Source organism: Bufo bufo, chromosome 4 (genome assembly GCF_905171765.1).
Source record: "Bufo bufo chromosome 4, aBufBuf1.1, whole genome shotgun sequence".
In the NCBI taxonomy this organism is placed as follows: Eukaryota; Metazoa; Chordata; class Amphibia; order Anura; family Bufonidae; genus Bufo; species Bufo bufo.
In genome coordinates this window covers 610999284-611015568 of record NC_053392.1, presented here as the reverse complement: position 1 = coordinate 611015568, position 16285 = coordinate 610999284, and the positions used below count along the sequence as shown (strand labels likewise).

General features: G+C 46.5%; 1 protein-coding gene across 8 annotated transcripts; it reads left to right on the top strand.

Annotated features, from left to right (window-relative positions):
- Positions 1-418: 418 nt before the first annotated feature.
- Positions 419-15054, top strand: FOSL2 (FOS like 2, AP-1 transcription factor subunit). Of its 8 annotated transcripts, none has more exons than XM_040430633.1 (4): positions 419-1020; positions 8995-9252; positions 12073-12180; positions 13242-15054. In XM_040430633.1, the coding sequence occupies exons 1-4, from the start codon at positions 910-912 to the stop codon at positions 13749-13751; spliced, it is 987 nt and encodes a 328-aa protein (XP_040286567.1). In that variant the 5' UTR covers positions 419-909; the 3' UTR covers positions 13752-15054. The 8 variants fall into 8 exon arrangements, with proteins under 8 accessions (XP_040286567.1, XP_040286575.1, XP_040286574.1 ...); XM_040430641.1 differs by having other exon boundaries at positions 422-618; XM_040430640.1 differs by having other exon boundaries at positions 423-618; positions 8998-9252.
- Positions 15055-16285: the final 1231 nt, after the last annotated feature.

Genomic DNA, 16285 nt, shown 5'->3' with positions numbered 1-16285 from the left:
CCAAACGCCCCAATTATAATCCACCACTGGGCGTCAGGGCAGGGAACTATGTGCTCCTGTGCCCAGCCGTAGTTTGGGCCGGCGTTGGGCCCCCCAGAGATGCCAGGCCCAGGGCTACAGACCCAAACGCCCAAATTATAATCCACCACTGCTCCTGCTCCCCCCTCAGCTCTGCACATTGCACTTGCAGCCTAAAAGGGAATCCCTGCCTGCTGACGTCACTAGAACCAAGGAAACCCGTGGACGTCACCACACGCAAAAGACCATATATGGCAACATGCGTCAATGGACGAAACCAAGCGCTGGACAGGAGTGGGGGAGGTCGCGGCTTGAACAGGCCGTGTAAGTGCGGTGCCTGGTGCAGGCCGGGGCTGGGGCAGTTACCGGGGAGCCGGGCGCTTCCTGCTGTGCTGTGCGGGGCAGTGCTGGGGGCCGTGCACGGAGCTGGAGCCGCCTATTGCCGGGCGGTGGGGGAGGAGAGAATGACATCAGTCCTGTAGAAGGCTCAGTAGATAATGTGTGTGGGTTTGATCTAATGCCATTACACTGACTCATCCGCAGAGAGCACAGGAATAGCAGAGCGCAGCGGCCTGACTCACCCAGCACAGTGACCTGGAGGTGAGCACTCGGACCCAGCGCCTCCATCACACCCCACTCTGGGCTCTGCTGAAACTTTTTGATACATAGTTGCACTTGTTGTTCTTTCTGGAACTTTTCTTTTTTGCTACAATGTTGCACTGTTAGGGCTAGGAGGGATAGAACCTGTGTCCACACTGGAAGCAGCAGCACTGGATCTGGAGAGGTGTGGTGGCCTTGTGTAACATAGATCTACTGAAGAGGGTGTGAGGCTGGTGGAGACGCTGTAGAAGGGCACTTACCTCTCTCTCCTGGGTGTTCAGAGGACGGATCATGTACCAGGATTATCCAGGGAGTTTCGACAGTTCCTCCCGTGGTAGCAGCAGCTCTCCGGCTCAGCCAGACGGATACCCGGGCAACCCCTTATCTACCTCAATACGACAGGTGAGAGGATCTGACATCACAGAGCAAAGACCACCAGTCACGGGGGCTTGGCTGCTTCACTTTTGGGTTTTGTTGGGCAAATGGCCGGTCCTGTTTGGGGGGTTGCATCGGCCGGTGGTCCTGTTTGGGGGGTTGCGTCGGCCGGTGGTCCTGTTTGGGGGGGTTGCGTCGGCCGGTGGTCCTGTTTGGGGGGGGTTGCGTCGGCCGGTGGTCCTGTTTGGGGGGGGTTGCGTCGGCCGGTGGTCCTGTTTGGGGGGGTTGCGTCGGCCGGTGGTCCTGTTTGGGGGGGTTGCGTTGGACGATGGTCCTGTTTGGGGGGGTTGCGTCAGCCGCCGGTCCTGTTTGGGGGGGTTGCGTCAGCCGCCGGTCCTGTTTGCGGGGGGTTGCGTTGATCTGCTTCATATTAGGGCAGTTAATCCTATAGTAGATGGTTGTGGATTTGGTCTGGCTCCCAAGCTTTTTCCCAAGTTTTGTGTTGAGTGTAGGTACTCCAATCTTCCATGGACATTGACCCATTATTGCTAAGCTGCCTTATACTGGTCTTTGGGTCATCTTGAGTCTAATGGGCCTCTCACCAGTATAGATCTCCAGATGTTTGACATCTGGTCATAGCTGACCACTTGTACATCTGACCTCCAATTTGGAGGCGTCTGCTGGTTTCTCCCCTCATGTTTGTATTACAAGCCCTTTTGTGTGTAGTGTGGGGTTCCTTACAATAACCTAGTTGTGTCCTAGTAGAGACGTGAGGCTCCTTTCCTGCACAGATATGATCAGTCCTTCATGTGGTGTGCTCAGGTTAAGAAATGAGTGCAGAAGACTGGGTTACATTTGGAGAACTTTCCACCCTTTGTAGAAGAGTCCAGCAGACCTGTACAAAGTGGACAAGTCCTGACTTATCTTTCATGTTGTCTCCACCAGACCTACATACACATACTTCTCCTCATCTGGTCATTCCTATAGAACCAAACGCATGTCCTTCAGATCTACGCCTTGGGGATGGGTCCCGGTCCTTTACTCTCTCTCTTTTTGAATTTGGTTCTAGTCCTGTCGGTTCTCACTTATTGGATCCTCGCTCAGGCTGCTATGTGTCATTCATTGGCTGTGGTGGGAGCCCACTTCCCTAATCTGTGATCTACATATGATTCACCCCTGCAAATGTCTTGTATACCAGAGCACATGGCGGCTTAACCCTTGGTGGCATAGAGGAGAAAGCTTCATGAAGGTTTATTCTGCCTTGAATGGTTAGAACTGTTGACCTGTAGGGTTCCATGGTTGGTTGATGTTGTGTTACCAGTCAGGGGTGTTGGGAAAATCTTGGTAAGCTCTTGCATTGGGTGAAGAAGCTAGTTTATTGTAATTGCTGTTGTCCATGGGTCAATGTTTGGATTACATTTAGGGAGGACCCTTTATTTCAGTATTAGGTTAATTTCTGAGGGACATTCATGAGAACATGGAGTCCAGCACTAGGTCAGTGTCTTGAGGGAATCTCCGGGCACATCGAGCCCCTTCAAGTCACTCTATTGAACAGACAATAGCCATGTCGACACCTCGTCTGTGTGTTTCCTGTGTGTGATGGGTGTCAGGACGACCAGTGAAGATCTCAAACTGCTCACGTGTAAGAACACTTGTTCCTTAACCGCATGGTATCTGGTTCAGAGAACTACCACGGCTTCTTGAGGCTTCCTGGCCACAAAGTCTGCTGATACAATCATAGACTGACCCAAACCGGAGATACATGGAGGCTTCACACAACTGACTTTAAAAGGCTGTACCGGCTAATTGTAGAGGGGTCGGCTCATGGGGAGACGTGTCTTGGCTCTGGAGTCTGCCCCTCCACCACCACCCTCTGTACTTTGTGTTATCGATTATAGGAGCTTATACAAATAGTAAAGTTCACTTTGCGGACACACCCTGCCCACCTTGTGCCCCTGCAGGGCGAGAGCTGGTGTAGGGTGTGTAGACAAGGGCCTTCAGTCTCCAAGGCTCGGGGGGGTCTGTCTAACGTTGGACTGAAGTTCACGACACTTAGGACTTTTAGGGAGATGACGCCTGATGTATATGCATTGAAATCCAGAGTGGGCCTTTTTTTTGGTGCTGGTCCAATGGGGGAGGGCGCCTGTCTTTGTTCTGTAGTCCTAGTAAGAATGGGGAGGCTCTAGAAAATGACTGCATTCGATCCACCCAAAATTTACTTTACCCCTACGTTCTTGGATGCCACGGTTAACCTCGTCGCTGCCATTACCCATACCGATCTACAGCTAGGTTCTGGCTCTGGCTGTTTTTTAAACGACTACTCCCAGAACCCTCCTTTCACTTCTTTTAGGAGTTACAAGAACAGCCGAGCAAGTGTGCATGCTGGGCGTTGTAGTTCCACGGCAGCTGGAGTGCCGGAAGTTGCTGGCCCCTGCCCTAGCTACTCAAGTCTATGCCAGCGATTTATCCGCTTGTGGGCACCCTTCATAATCTACCTGCAAAAAAAAAAAAAAAAAAAGGTGAAGGGGCGTAGTAACCTAACAGTGAGGTACTGATACATTGTAACAAACTGTCAGGACAGGAGAGGGGTCTGTGCAGCAAGACTGGATGCACTTGTAACAAATCCTCAGTAATATTGTCTGTATAGAGTCTCAGCGGATGGGTCTATGAATGTTTCCATTCACTGACAGCAAGCAGGAAAAGTCTATATCACAAAGATTTCAGATGCAGGAAACCCTATAACACTGGTTGATTGGGGCTTCTTGTTGGACCCGGCCTGGCATCTTAATGGGCATGGGTTTATATCTAATCAGAAATGTTAATGTCGTAGTGATAATTAGTTCTGCCAACTGATAGAAATATTTCCGGGAAGTGGCAGAGGCTGAGCCGCCCGGGCTCACAAAGGCGGTATTAATTGGCAGCAGATAATTGGCAGCCTTCCTGTGCCTGGTGGTAAGCTCTCTGCTGCCCTCTGCTGGTGGCTGGTGCTCAGCGCTCCACTGACTAGCATTGCATTCACTGACTTGTGCCCAAGGACCTGGAACTTAAGGGTCTGTCATGACCCTCTTTAATGAGATGCTAATTTTGCGGTGGATAAGACCCAAATCCTCTCGTATAGAGATAAGAGCAAGGGATTTAGACACCCAGATATTACAGGGTTAATGGGCCTTGATGAGAAGGAGCGCTGGTCTGAGGCTTCATCCGCGGTCCAGCGGCAATGTGATTGCCTTCAATGTCAGATCCATGCAGTACAGTCAGCAGGTCTGATCTCCTCTGTTTCTGGGAAAGCTGGGTGACAGCGAATACGACCAACATGACGAATGGCAGAGATACAGCCCCACTGGTCACCCAGCTTTCCCAGGCACTGATCTGATATGACTGTATACTTATAAGGTGGCAGGTTATCAGAGGGTCCTAGAGACTACCCCCCCCCCCCTTCCCCCCGGAAAAGGGGTTCTGCTTCACATTCCAGTCCGCGTGCCAGACTATCAGGATTTCCGGAGTAAAGGTCTTCGCCTGCTTTCTGTCTCGTTGATCCTCTAGTCTGGCGATTTTTGGAAGGTGACAGATGCGGGGGGCTTCTAGCCCCCATTCCGCTGTGGGAGTCTGCTTGGGTGTATTCCTGTTGTGACAGCAGAGCAAATGGGAAGGAATTTGGCATTGGACGCAGTCACACCCTGAAGGGGAATAGCTGAGGTTTTAACCCTGTCTGTGAGGAGAGCAGCAGTCTGTACGGTGCAGCGGAAGGCAGTCTACTGCTCCCCGTTATCAGCCTGTTAATGGGGGGGGATTTAAAGGGATGACTGTGATCCTATGTCTAGCTAATGGAGGAGGTGCCCTGTGTCCAGTCAATGACCAGAAACTGCCAGTATGACTGAGGATGACCCCCACCCAGCTTTCCTGAATAACCTATGAATTTAGAGGTATATTCGTTGGGCCAGATTTATCATTAGCTCAGGTCAGAATAATGGAGTGAAAAAGTCCCAAACGCTAAAACTGCGCACAAATTTGCGACTTTTTTCTGCTCTGCACTATGCTCGCCAGTTTTCTGAAAGTGGGCGTGTTTTCTTATGTAAATGAATCTCTAGACAGATTTACTATTGGGACTATTTAAAAAAGTCGCAAAAAAGTCGCAATTTCACTCCAGTGAGGACCATGCTTATCTTATGAGACTTTTTAATAGAACATGCGACTTTTTCATAAAAACGTGCGACTTTTTCGTAAAGATGTGCGACTTTTGTAAAGCTGCTTACTGACGGATAAACTGCTACCGTCAAACCACATTTATTACAGTCTTAAAGGGCCGATCATAAATCTGACTTGGCTAAAACTGACTTTAGCCATATGTGAAAGTGGAGTGAGCGGTCAGAGTCATGATAAATCTGGCCCATTGTGTTCCTGACAAAGGGAAGCTTTGCTTTAGGAGACAGTTGGGCGAGCTCTAGTGTTGGCCATATTGGTTGGCACCCAGCTTTTCCAGAAGCAGATAGGACTAAGAGATGGAGGAGTGTGATTGACAGGGCGCAGTATGGTGAATCGGGCCGGAGAGGGGAGCAGTCTGCCCTCCGTGGTCTTTGTTTCAGCAGCGTCTGAGTATGTGCAGAATTTCCTGTTTGTTCTGAACGGTTGCCCAACCGAGCCCGGAGCTGCGCTCCCCCCTGACCTCTGTGGTTTGTCCGGAGATCCTTGGCTGTCTGTCTGTACAAGGCACGGGGATGTGGGGCGTGATAGTCCGGAATCCAGTCCATAAGGACTCCTTTATCCGTCATGTGCGCAAAAGAATGGGATCAATTGATGGAGGTAAACCAGTGAGAAAAACACATCTTAAACCATGGAATGTGTGGCTGCGGGTTTGTTACAATGTATCAGTCCAGCCATCCTCTGTGAGCTAAACACTCTGGCTAATACGATTTACCTGCACTGATACACTGTAGCAGGCAAGCAGCTGCTGCATTTACCTTACAGAGGTATCTAGGTCGGATACTACTGTAACAAACTCTCAGCTGTGAGAAGTATTAGGTCTGTACAGGTACTGACAGCAAGCGGAGGTCTTGGTGTATAATGAAAAGGCATTTCCTCAATCAGCGGACCCTATTGGCCAGGCATGGCCAACCTGCGGCTCTCCAGCTGTTGGAAAACTACAATTCCCACCATGCCCTGCTGTAGGCTGTCTGGGCACGCTGGGAGTTGTAGTTTTGCAACAGCTGGAGGGCCGCAGGTTGGCCATGCCTGCTATAGGCGGATTGGGGTCATCAGGAGATCCTAATGCAGTTTATTAGGTACGAGGTGCCCTGTGCCTCGTGCCTCCAGTTTGTCTTATGGATGGAGTCTTATCTCTCTACATAGTTGTCACATTGGCAGCCCGGGTCATGGCCGCTATCGCGTGTTCTGACCAAATTTCTGAAATTCCTTTTTACTCCCAAGACTTACGGTAATTTCCCCCCCACTTATTGCAAAATGTTGTTACCCAAAAGCCAGGTGATTGCAGAATCCACAGATTTCTACAAAAACGCCTCCTGCAAAGGACTCGTCTGCCTCCAGAGGGGATGGGGGGGGGCTTGTGAAATTCCTCACACTTCAAAGGAGGCTTTCCCAGAAATTGGAAATTTCCCAGTCTCCTGTATCGGGAATATAATGCGCTGCTGCCCCCTGGAGGTCACCGGCGGTGGCTTCCTGAGATTGTGTCAAGTGGGAAAATAATGTTGCCGATTCCAGTAATTGGAGGGGGGATGTGTGGGATCCTCCAGGATGGGAAAGAGGCCGAATTGATACTTTGTTTCTTGGCTGCCTCCGTTCTTCTCCGCAGGAATGTTTGCCGATCACTGAGTCACAGGATCTGGGTTACATCATCCGGACGAATGGGCGACTTTTAAGGGAAGGCGCCACATTTTGAAATAGCAATGGCCTCTTGTTTAAAAAAAAAAAAAAAAGGGGTCTTCGTTGACTGGTAAAGGTCATCCTGATGGGTTTCTCAAACTGGTGGGCAATACTGGAGTGTACCTGCTATGGGCTGCTCTATCCACAGACAAGGGATGGGGGGCTTCATCCTCTTAAGGGATGATAGAGGTGGTGGCAGGGAAGCCTGGACGTCTCTGCTCAGGATGGTGGGGCATCGTAAAGCGCCAACAGGCGGCTTATATGGCATAATCCAAATGTCCATGTACATGGTGGGTCAGAAGCCCCTCATATGACCACCCCCTTTAAATGTTTTATCATTAAGCTTGTGGCTGGGATAGGGAAATACACATCACAAAGTTAGTGTGTACAGTATGTAAAGACCCTCTCAGTTTCACACTGAAACCTTCAACTCCCTGATCAGAGGGGGGGGGGGGCTCATTTTGTGGATGCGTTGAGTGCAGATGCCCCCACTGACCCCCTTTTGTTAAATGCAACCACTCATTTCTCTGTGCCGACAGATGCCCTTTAATCTTCCCAAGAATAGCCACACTTCTTAAAGAATCTGACACTTTTTTTTTTTTTTTTTTTTTTTAAGAAAAGTTCCTTTAGATTTCCTTCTGTTCTTTTAGTCAGTAAGTTCTGGCTGGGGAAGGGTTAAGTGTCCTATCCCTGGGAGTGACTGCGACCACACCTGGGCATTAAGTAAATGGAGCCGTGTAAAAAGGGAAGGAGATGAGGGGAAGTTCGTTTTACAGTGGGAGGCGATTATGCAATCGAGATTTCCTGCCTCTCCCTCCCCGAGCCGCCTTTTATGCCTGGAGACGGACGTTTCCACCGAGCAGGATGAGCACGGGATGATTGACAGGCTTCGGTAACTATAGCGTGTGTCATGTATGATCCCTCCGGTGTGCGTGTCCACGGTGGTCATATTAATGACAGGTGTCTCTTGTATGACGGAGCCACTGCAGACTGTACCTCGAGCTTAGGGAGCTAGTACTACTGTGAATGGAAGGATTTGGGGGTCCCCTATCGGGGTTATGTGGTACACTGCTGCTGCTTCTTTTAGGGCGACAGACTAGTAATCGATATCTTAAAGGGCAGCTCTACCCCTGAATTGGGGGCCATTCAAAAAGTATGAAATTTATGCAGAATACAGGTCACCCCCATAGGGGCACAAGGGGGTCTCATTGTGGACTGTAATACCACGGTAGAGGAGGTCTCCCTGTACAACTAGTTCGGAAATCGGGAGAGAGCGGTGTTGCAATAGGAGCAATGCAGCAGCCATATTGGTTGCCAACCAACTTTCGCAGAAACTGATCTGATGAACGGCTCGGTGACTTGATGGGTAAAGGCTCAGTCCCAGTTTAGGAAGGGGAACGAGTCTGTCACATTGGCACCTGCTTGTGTTCCCGATCCTGGCCCAGGTGTCGGGAGTTAATCTGGCGTTGGCCGGAGCAGATGCTTTCCGCGCGGTGGTGATCTCGCCCGCGGCAGTTCCTTGTTTTGTTGATGAGCTGGGCAATGTTCACACAGTGAGGAAGCGGCGACGTCACTCCACGCTGTCTAATGTGGGCTGTGTCTAGACAGAAAGGACGACGCTTCCTCTGCTTCTGGGGGCCCTTCACCAGTTAATATGAACTTTGTAGCTTTTTGTCCCCTTAATCCATGTGGGTGAACTACATATATCAGACAGTGATCAGCTGGATCAGGAGAGCCTTATACGTCACATGGGGGGTACGACATTGTTAGGTTATCATGCCTCCTTCTTAGGCCCTATTCACACGACTGTTGTCCTGCCGTTCCGTGCATTGGGGACCGAAATGTTTTATTTTTTTATTTTTTTTCTACTGTTCTGATTGAGAACTGAGCATGTGCGGCCATCTCAGCGAGCAGGACAGGGATATTAGAAAAAGAGCAAACAGCAGGTGGCGCTATACAGATACATTGTATTAAACAACTCAGTGGCTATACAACATTTTTTTTATTACATGCAATTACAAAAGTATTCAGATCCAGGTGCTAGTTTGGAAAATGTAGAATATTTTTCAGGGAAAACCGCTTTAAGTCCATCGATCAGCCTGACTGTTATCCTTTTTTTTCCAGCAGAAATACCGAAACGACATGCCAGGATCCAGCAGTGCCTTTATCCCCACCATAAATGCCATCACCACCAGCCAGGACTTACAGTGGATGGTTCAACCAACTGTGATCACCTCCATGTCCAATCCCTATACCAGAGCACATTCATATGGGCACCCAGTGCAGAATCACCCGTCACTAGGTGGGCATGCGGGCCTACAACGACCGGGAGTCATCAAAAGCATTGGTACCACTGCTGGCCGAAGGAGAAGAGATGAACAGGTATTTGGTGGCAGAAAGGAGTAGACCCTGTCCTCTCTCAACTACTTTAATTGTACTTAAAATATTTCTGGAATTTTAATTGCTACTTTGAAAATACAAATACGTCAACTATGTCACCATTAATCATAATAACACCTAATCATGATTCCATGCAATGTTCCACCAACCCTGAAACCTGCACTATGTCAGCCTCAAAGTCCAATGTACTGACATAGTGTTTATTTTAATAATCCCTACTGAGTAATGGAAAATCTATGAGCTACATGGAGAAATGGGGAAAAGACCTAGAGAGTACTGATAGGAAGCCTTTGTCTTTGACCATTTATTCATATAAGTCTACTATAATACTGCCTTCTATGTACAAGAATATAACTACTATAATACTTCCTCCTATGTACAAGAATATAACTACTATAATACTGCTCCTATGTACAAGAATATAACTACTATAATACTGCCTCATATGTACAAGAATATACCTACTATAATACTGCCTCCTATGTACAAGAATATAACTACTATAATACTGCTCCTATGTACAAGAATATAACTACTATAATACTGCTCCTATGCACAGGAATATAACTACTATAATACTGCTCCTATGTACAAGAATATAACTACTATAATAGTGCTCCTATGTACAAGAATATAACTACTACAGGGAGTGCAGAATTATTAGGCAAGTTGTAATTTTGAGGATTAATTTTATTATTGAACAACAACCATGTTCTCGAACCCAAAAAACTCATTAATATCAAAGCTGAATATTTTTGGAAGTAGTTTTTAGTTTGTTTTTAGTTTTAGCTATTTTAGGGGGATATCTGTGTGTGCAGGTGACTATTACTGTGCATAATTATTAGGCAACTTAACAAAAAACAAATATATACCCATTTCAATTATTTATTTTTACCAGTGAAACCAATATAACATCTCAACATTCACAAATATACATTTCTGACATTCAAAAACAAAACAAAAACAAATCAGTGACCAATATAGCCACCTTTCTTTGCAAGGACACTCAAAAGCCTGCCATCCATGGATTCTGTCAGTGTTTTGATCTGTTCACCATCAACATTGCGTGCAGCAGCAACCACAGCCTCCCAGACACTGTTCAGAGAGGTGTACTGTTTTCCCTCTTTGTAAATCTCACATTTGATGATGGACCACAGGTTCTCAATGGGGTTCAGATCAGGTGAACAAGGAGGCCATGTCATTAGATTTTCTTCTTTTATACCCTTTCTTGCCAGCCACGCTGTGGAGTACTTGGACGCGAGTGATGGAGCATTGTCCTGCATGAAAATCATGTTTTTCTTGAAGGATGCAGACTTCTTCCTGTACCACTGCTTGAAGAAGGTGTTTTCCAGAAACTGGCAGTAGGACTGGGAGTTGAGCTTGACTCCATCCTCAACCCGAAAAGGCCCCACAAGCTCATCTTTGATGATACCAGCCCAAACCAGTACTCCACCTCCACCTTGCTGGCATCTGAGTCGGACTGGAGCTCTCTGCCCTTTACCAATCCAGCCACGGGCCCATCCATCTGGCCCATCAAGACTCACTCTCATTTCATCAGTCCATAAAACCTTAGAAAAATCAGTCTTGAGATATTTCTTGGCCCAGTCTTGACATTTCAGCTTGTGTGTCTTGTTCAGTGGTGGTCGTCTTTCAGCCTTTCTTACCTTGGCCATGTCTCTGAGTATTGCACACCTTGTGCTTTTGGGCACTCCAGTGATGTTGCAGCTCTGAAATATGGCCAAACTGGTGGCAAGTGGCATCTTGGCAGCTGCACGCTTGACTTTTCTCAGTTCATGGGCAGTTATTTTGCGCCTTGGTTTTTCCACACGCTTCTTGCGACCCTGTTGACTATTTTGAATGAAACGCTTGATTGTTCGATGATCACGCTTCAGAAGCTTTGCAATTTTAAGAGTGCTGCATCCCTCTGCAAGATATCTCACTATTTTTGACTTTTCTGAGCCTGTCAAGTCCTTCTTTTGACCCATTTTGCCAAAGGAAAGGAAGTTGCCTAATAATTATGCACACCTAATATAGGGTGTTGATGTCATTAGACCACACCCCTTCTCATTACAGAGATGCACATCACCTAATATGCTTAATTGGTAGTAGGCTTTCGAGCCTATACAGCTTGGAGTAAGACAACATGCATAAAGAGGATGATGTGGTCAAAATACTCATTTGCCTAATAATTCTGCACGCAGTGTATAATACTGCTCCCTATGTACAAGAATATAACTACTATAATACTGCCTCCTATGTACAAGAATATAACTACTATAATACTGCTCCTATGTATAAGAATATAACTACTATAATACTGCCTCCTATGTACAAGAATATAACTACTATAATACTGCCTCTTATATACAAGAATATAACTACTATAATACTCTCTTCCATCAGTTTCGTTTAGCAGACCCTTTTATGCTGATCTGTGTAGGTCAGGGTGGACAGTGGTTACAGGGCAGATGGCCATATTGACATACCAGTCCCTCGTCCTATTTGGAGGACATATAGTTCCCGCCATCTTGCTTCCAGCTGAGGTTTTAACTTTTAGAACATAAATCCTGTTTCCTTTTGACGTCAGACTTGATGAAAAAAATTGTGAAATCTTTGTGTTCTGACCACAGAGCTTCTCCGCTCTCCTACTCTGACTTGCACACTCCGTGCACTTGCTCAATTCCAGGATGCCGCAGCTTCCTACAAAGCCAACGGCCTTTAACATTTTGTGGGTTTCTGTTGACCGCAATGAGCTGCCTGTTAAATTTTTTTTCATTATTATTATTTTTTTTTTATCCACAGCTGTCACCCGAAGAAGAGGAAAAGCGGAGGGTCCGTAGAGAAAGGAACAAACTGGCCGCCGCAAAGTGTCGCAACAGGAGACGAGAGTTAACGGACAAACTGCAGGCTGTACGTAATTAGTCTGTTTCCGTCATTTACTGCTGACTGAGGTGATGAAATTGGGCACAAAAGTTCCTGATTTCATCATCCTTCTGTATAAAGTCCAATATTACAGTATTATATTGCCATTCTTTTGCATATTTAGTCAGAGGTTGGGCAGCGCAGTGTTTTTTTTTTTTTTTGTTTTTTTTCGGATACATTTTATAATCTATGATCTTCTGCAGTGGAAACGACAGAAAGCTAAATAAAAAAAAAATTGCAAAGATAATACAAAAAAAAGTGTAACAAAGACTTTGATATCAGTGGGTTCTTCTTCTTCATGCAACCTACAATCAAAATACATATTTGGAGGACCCAAAGGACACCAACACTGGAGGTCCACATAGTTTTCATACAAAATATGGGGGGTGGTCACTGGACTTGGTGGGAGTTCATTGTTTGCAGGAGCTAGTGGTTGATGAGTTCCCCAACAGTTAGTTTGTATATGGCACTCTGTGCATCCAACCTAATAGGAAAGAATACTCTCAGGGGGTTTACCGGTAAACCAGGCTTTAGAAAAAAAACTTTGTTCTATGAATGTTTGGTCTTTAGGACCATGATACTTAAACCAAGAGGTTTGCGTGAAGGCGTATTGTTAATGGGTTGCCACATGCCCTAGTTCTTTGCACCCCTGGTGGTCCCAACAGCTAGACTCCCATTGGTCAAACCTCCATGGCATCTCTATGTCTCAAAATGTCACAAAAAGCTATATACCAATAAGCAGGGTCTAGGTTGTCAGACTCCCACAAATCAGTGTTCCTATGGCTCCCATTCTCTTGGTTTTGTCCAAGTGTCAGGTCGAAGGGGCACGGAGCTTTGTTCTGGCATCTAGAGGGGTCCTCAGCACCCAAACATGTCTCCATGACTTTTTAGAACAAAGAATTTTCTGGACAAGAAGGAACTTATAGTCTTTCTTGCCTTGAAGAGGCGCAGAGAAACACTTAGAATGTGAATTTAGTTCCTCACCATCATCATTCGCTTGGAAAAAAAACAACTTTATTAAATTCCGTTCTCTTTGTTTTTGGTTTCAGGAAACTGAGAAACTGGAACAAGAAAAATCTGGTCTACAGAAAGAGATAGCGGAGCTGCAAAAGGAGAAGGATAAACTGGAGTTCATGCTGGTTGCCCACACGCCCATGTGTAAAATACAAACTGAGGATAGGATCAACCCCACCCACAATGCTCATGTTGCCCGTTCCATGATGGGAAGTCGAGTGGTGGTCAAAACGGAGCCCATTGATGAGGACATTGGGATGTCCTCAATCGGCCGCAGTGACAAAACGCAAAGGTCTGTGATTAAACCGATCAGCATTGGTGGAAACTTCTATAATGAGGAACCTCTCAACACGCCTGTCGTGATGTCTTCAACACCTCCGAGCACTCCGAACGCCCCTAACCTCGTCTTCACCTACCCAAGTGTGTTGGATCAGGAGTCGTCGACCTCTCCTTCAGAGTCTTGCTCTAAGGCCCATCGTCGGAGCAGCAGCAGCGGGGACCAGTCTTCTGATTCCTTGAACTCCCCCACCCTGCTGGCCTTGTAACGACTGCTACAAAGGATTGACTTTTTACCGTACATATCAGGAGATGTCTAGGTGGGTAGACAGCTGGTGGCAGGCGCTTCCCAACTATGGACACGTTGTGTATCGTTGAAATCTCATAACTGGATCTTACACTTCAGACGCTTCAGTGCAGTTTTGACTTTCTCGGGTTGTTGGAAGAGGCTGCATAACAAGCACAAGTTCATCCGCCATTGTTCGTTATGTCGAATCCCCGGCTGGGCCCAGACGGGATTAAATTATTTCCAGCCTTGTGGCTCCCAGGACATTTCATCCAGTCTTAATGGTCGATGATTACTGTCTTTATCCACCCCTCCCCCTCCCACATCCCCTTTTTATTCTGGGCACTTTAAGGGTTTATCTATTTAAGGACTTTTGGTCTTCACTGGATGAAGGTACAGAAATGTTTTGTCTTTTTCGGATCTATATATTATTATTTTTTTTTTTTTTTTTTTTTTGCCTTGTGTTGAAGCCGTTCCAAGGCCTTTCTGATGTAACTACAAAAAAATATATAAAAAAAATAAAGGAACAAAACAGCCATGGAAAAATGTTGGTTGCACACAGTCATTATGGGAGAAGACGGCGTTACCAGCAGATATTAAATACCACGCCAAAGACGGTCCCGGGACGCCGTGTTCTGGTAAACTGCTTGGATAATAAGGATTTGGCAGCGTGCGCTAGAAAATGGTCTGAGAAAACAAAATTAAAAACTTGGCAATACAACAAACCCTTGTGCCTTCCGAATGAGCGCGCTCAGAACAGTGCAACGCTGACGATCTATTCTGGGATTTCTTGTCATCTTTGTGTATTTGCAGTTTGATTGGTCATAGCCTGTAACGTCTCGCCATGTCGCCATGTGACTTCTCCTCCTACTACAACCATGTTCAATATTGCGTAAATGTTCCTAGCCGTGCGAAAAAGTTCTGTGTTTGAAAGAGTCCCCCACAGGGGCGCCGGTATATAGGGGGGCAGTGGAAGTAGTCACCCCCTGACCCCTGTGCCGTAAGAAGACACCAGTATTATAAATGGCACATGGTGTGGGGGGAGTATTAGATTTTGTACTGGGGCCCCCGAGCTACAGGTTACGCCTCTGTTTAAACAAACAAAATGGCTGCCTTTACAGGTTACAGTACCTCTCCCAATAGGTAAAGATTGATGGTGCCCGATAAAAGGGAACCCATAGGAATAGTTCCAGTAACTCAGGAGCTTGCAACAGTTGCCTTGGTTCATATCCACCATAACTTAAAGGGGTTGTCCAGGAATGGATAAAACATGTCTGCCTTCTACCGAAAACAGCACCACCGCTGTCCCCAGGTTGTGTGTGGTATTGCAGCTCTGCCCCCATTCACTTTTACAGAGCCTGCAATTCCATTCTTGTAAATTTGAGGCTTTTTCTAGATTTTTTGGTGGGGGTCCGACATTCAGAATCCCCACTGGCCAGCTGGTATCGTCTCTGTAACTGATGAACAGTCAGGACTTCTGGCAGCTATGCCAGACACAACCTCTGGACAGGTGTGGTGCTGTTTCTGACAGGAAGCAGCCATGTTTTTTTTTTTTTATAGCCCCTTGAATCACCCCTGAAATGTTTACAGTAGGTAGTTGTCTCCATTTCTACATTCCTTGGTGAAAGATATTTTACATACATTTAAAAAAAAAAAAAAATGTAAACTGCCCTCACTATGTCTTTTGATTTCAGGGACAGGTGAATGGAAACTTGACGCCAATTCAGTTTTGATCTTTGTTTTTTGCGTTGCATTGCCATATTATGGCGCATAGGTTTGTGGGGGTGGTCTTGCATAAAAAAAACTGCGCAGCCATGTTAAGCACTAGTTTCCCCCTTTAACATTAATGGTGACCATGATATATTTTCCCTTATCACTGGTGAGATTTTTAGTAAATGTCGCTGCTTAGGATCCCTAGGATAGTAGTTTCTCTCAGTAAAGCACTTGAGGCCTACATGGTTGCCATAGAAACACAGCCTGGAAGCAGTAGAGGCCTAGGCCTGACCAGGAATCATTCCTGCCAGTCTACACGCAGGTTTCACCCTTGCTTTTACACTATATGGGTCCTCATTTATCAAGACTGTCTGACAGGAAGACAGTCTCCCATAGCAACCAATCAGAGCCCAGCTTTCATTTCTAAATCTGCTTTGGAAAAATGAAAGCCGGGCTCTGATTGGTTGCTATGGGCAACAAAGACCATTTTGATGAATTAGGCCTCATGTAGACGGTGCATGGCTGCCACCCTGAATTCTTTTTGGCTCCACTAAACAAAATGTAGATCACCGGAGGGTTCTGTGGAAATCCGGTAACTACGAGAATCGCATTCCAGCTGTCTGCATGAGGCCTAGGACTGTGTCTGAGGAAATGGTGGCCTTGATGCCCATAGCAACTGTAGTCTGCTTTCATGGCACCTCAAAAAGAGAAGCTGAGGGTTTTTACAGAAATTTTGAAGAATTAAAAACAAATGGGGTCCAATGGCGGTACTGCTCAGGAAAAAACAAATGTTTTCATACTTTT

Bases quoted from the DNA above. Each gene is read 5' to 3' on its own strand.
- FOSL2 (XM_040430633.1), top strand. From the start codon at position 910: ATGTACCAGGATTATCCAGGGAGTTTCGACAGTTCCTCCCGTGGTAGC. The intron at 9,253-12,072 runs GTATTTGGTGGC...TTTTATCCACAG, and splicing joins GAAGGAGAAGAGATGAACAG to CTGTCACCCGAAGAAGAGGA. The intron at 12,181-13,241 runs GTACGTAATTAG...TTTTGGTTTCAG, and splicing joins TAACGGACAAACTGCAGGCT to GAAACTGAGAAACTGGAACA.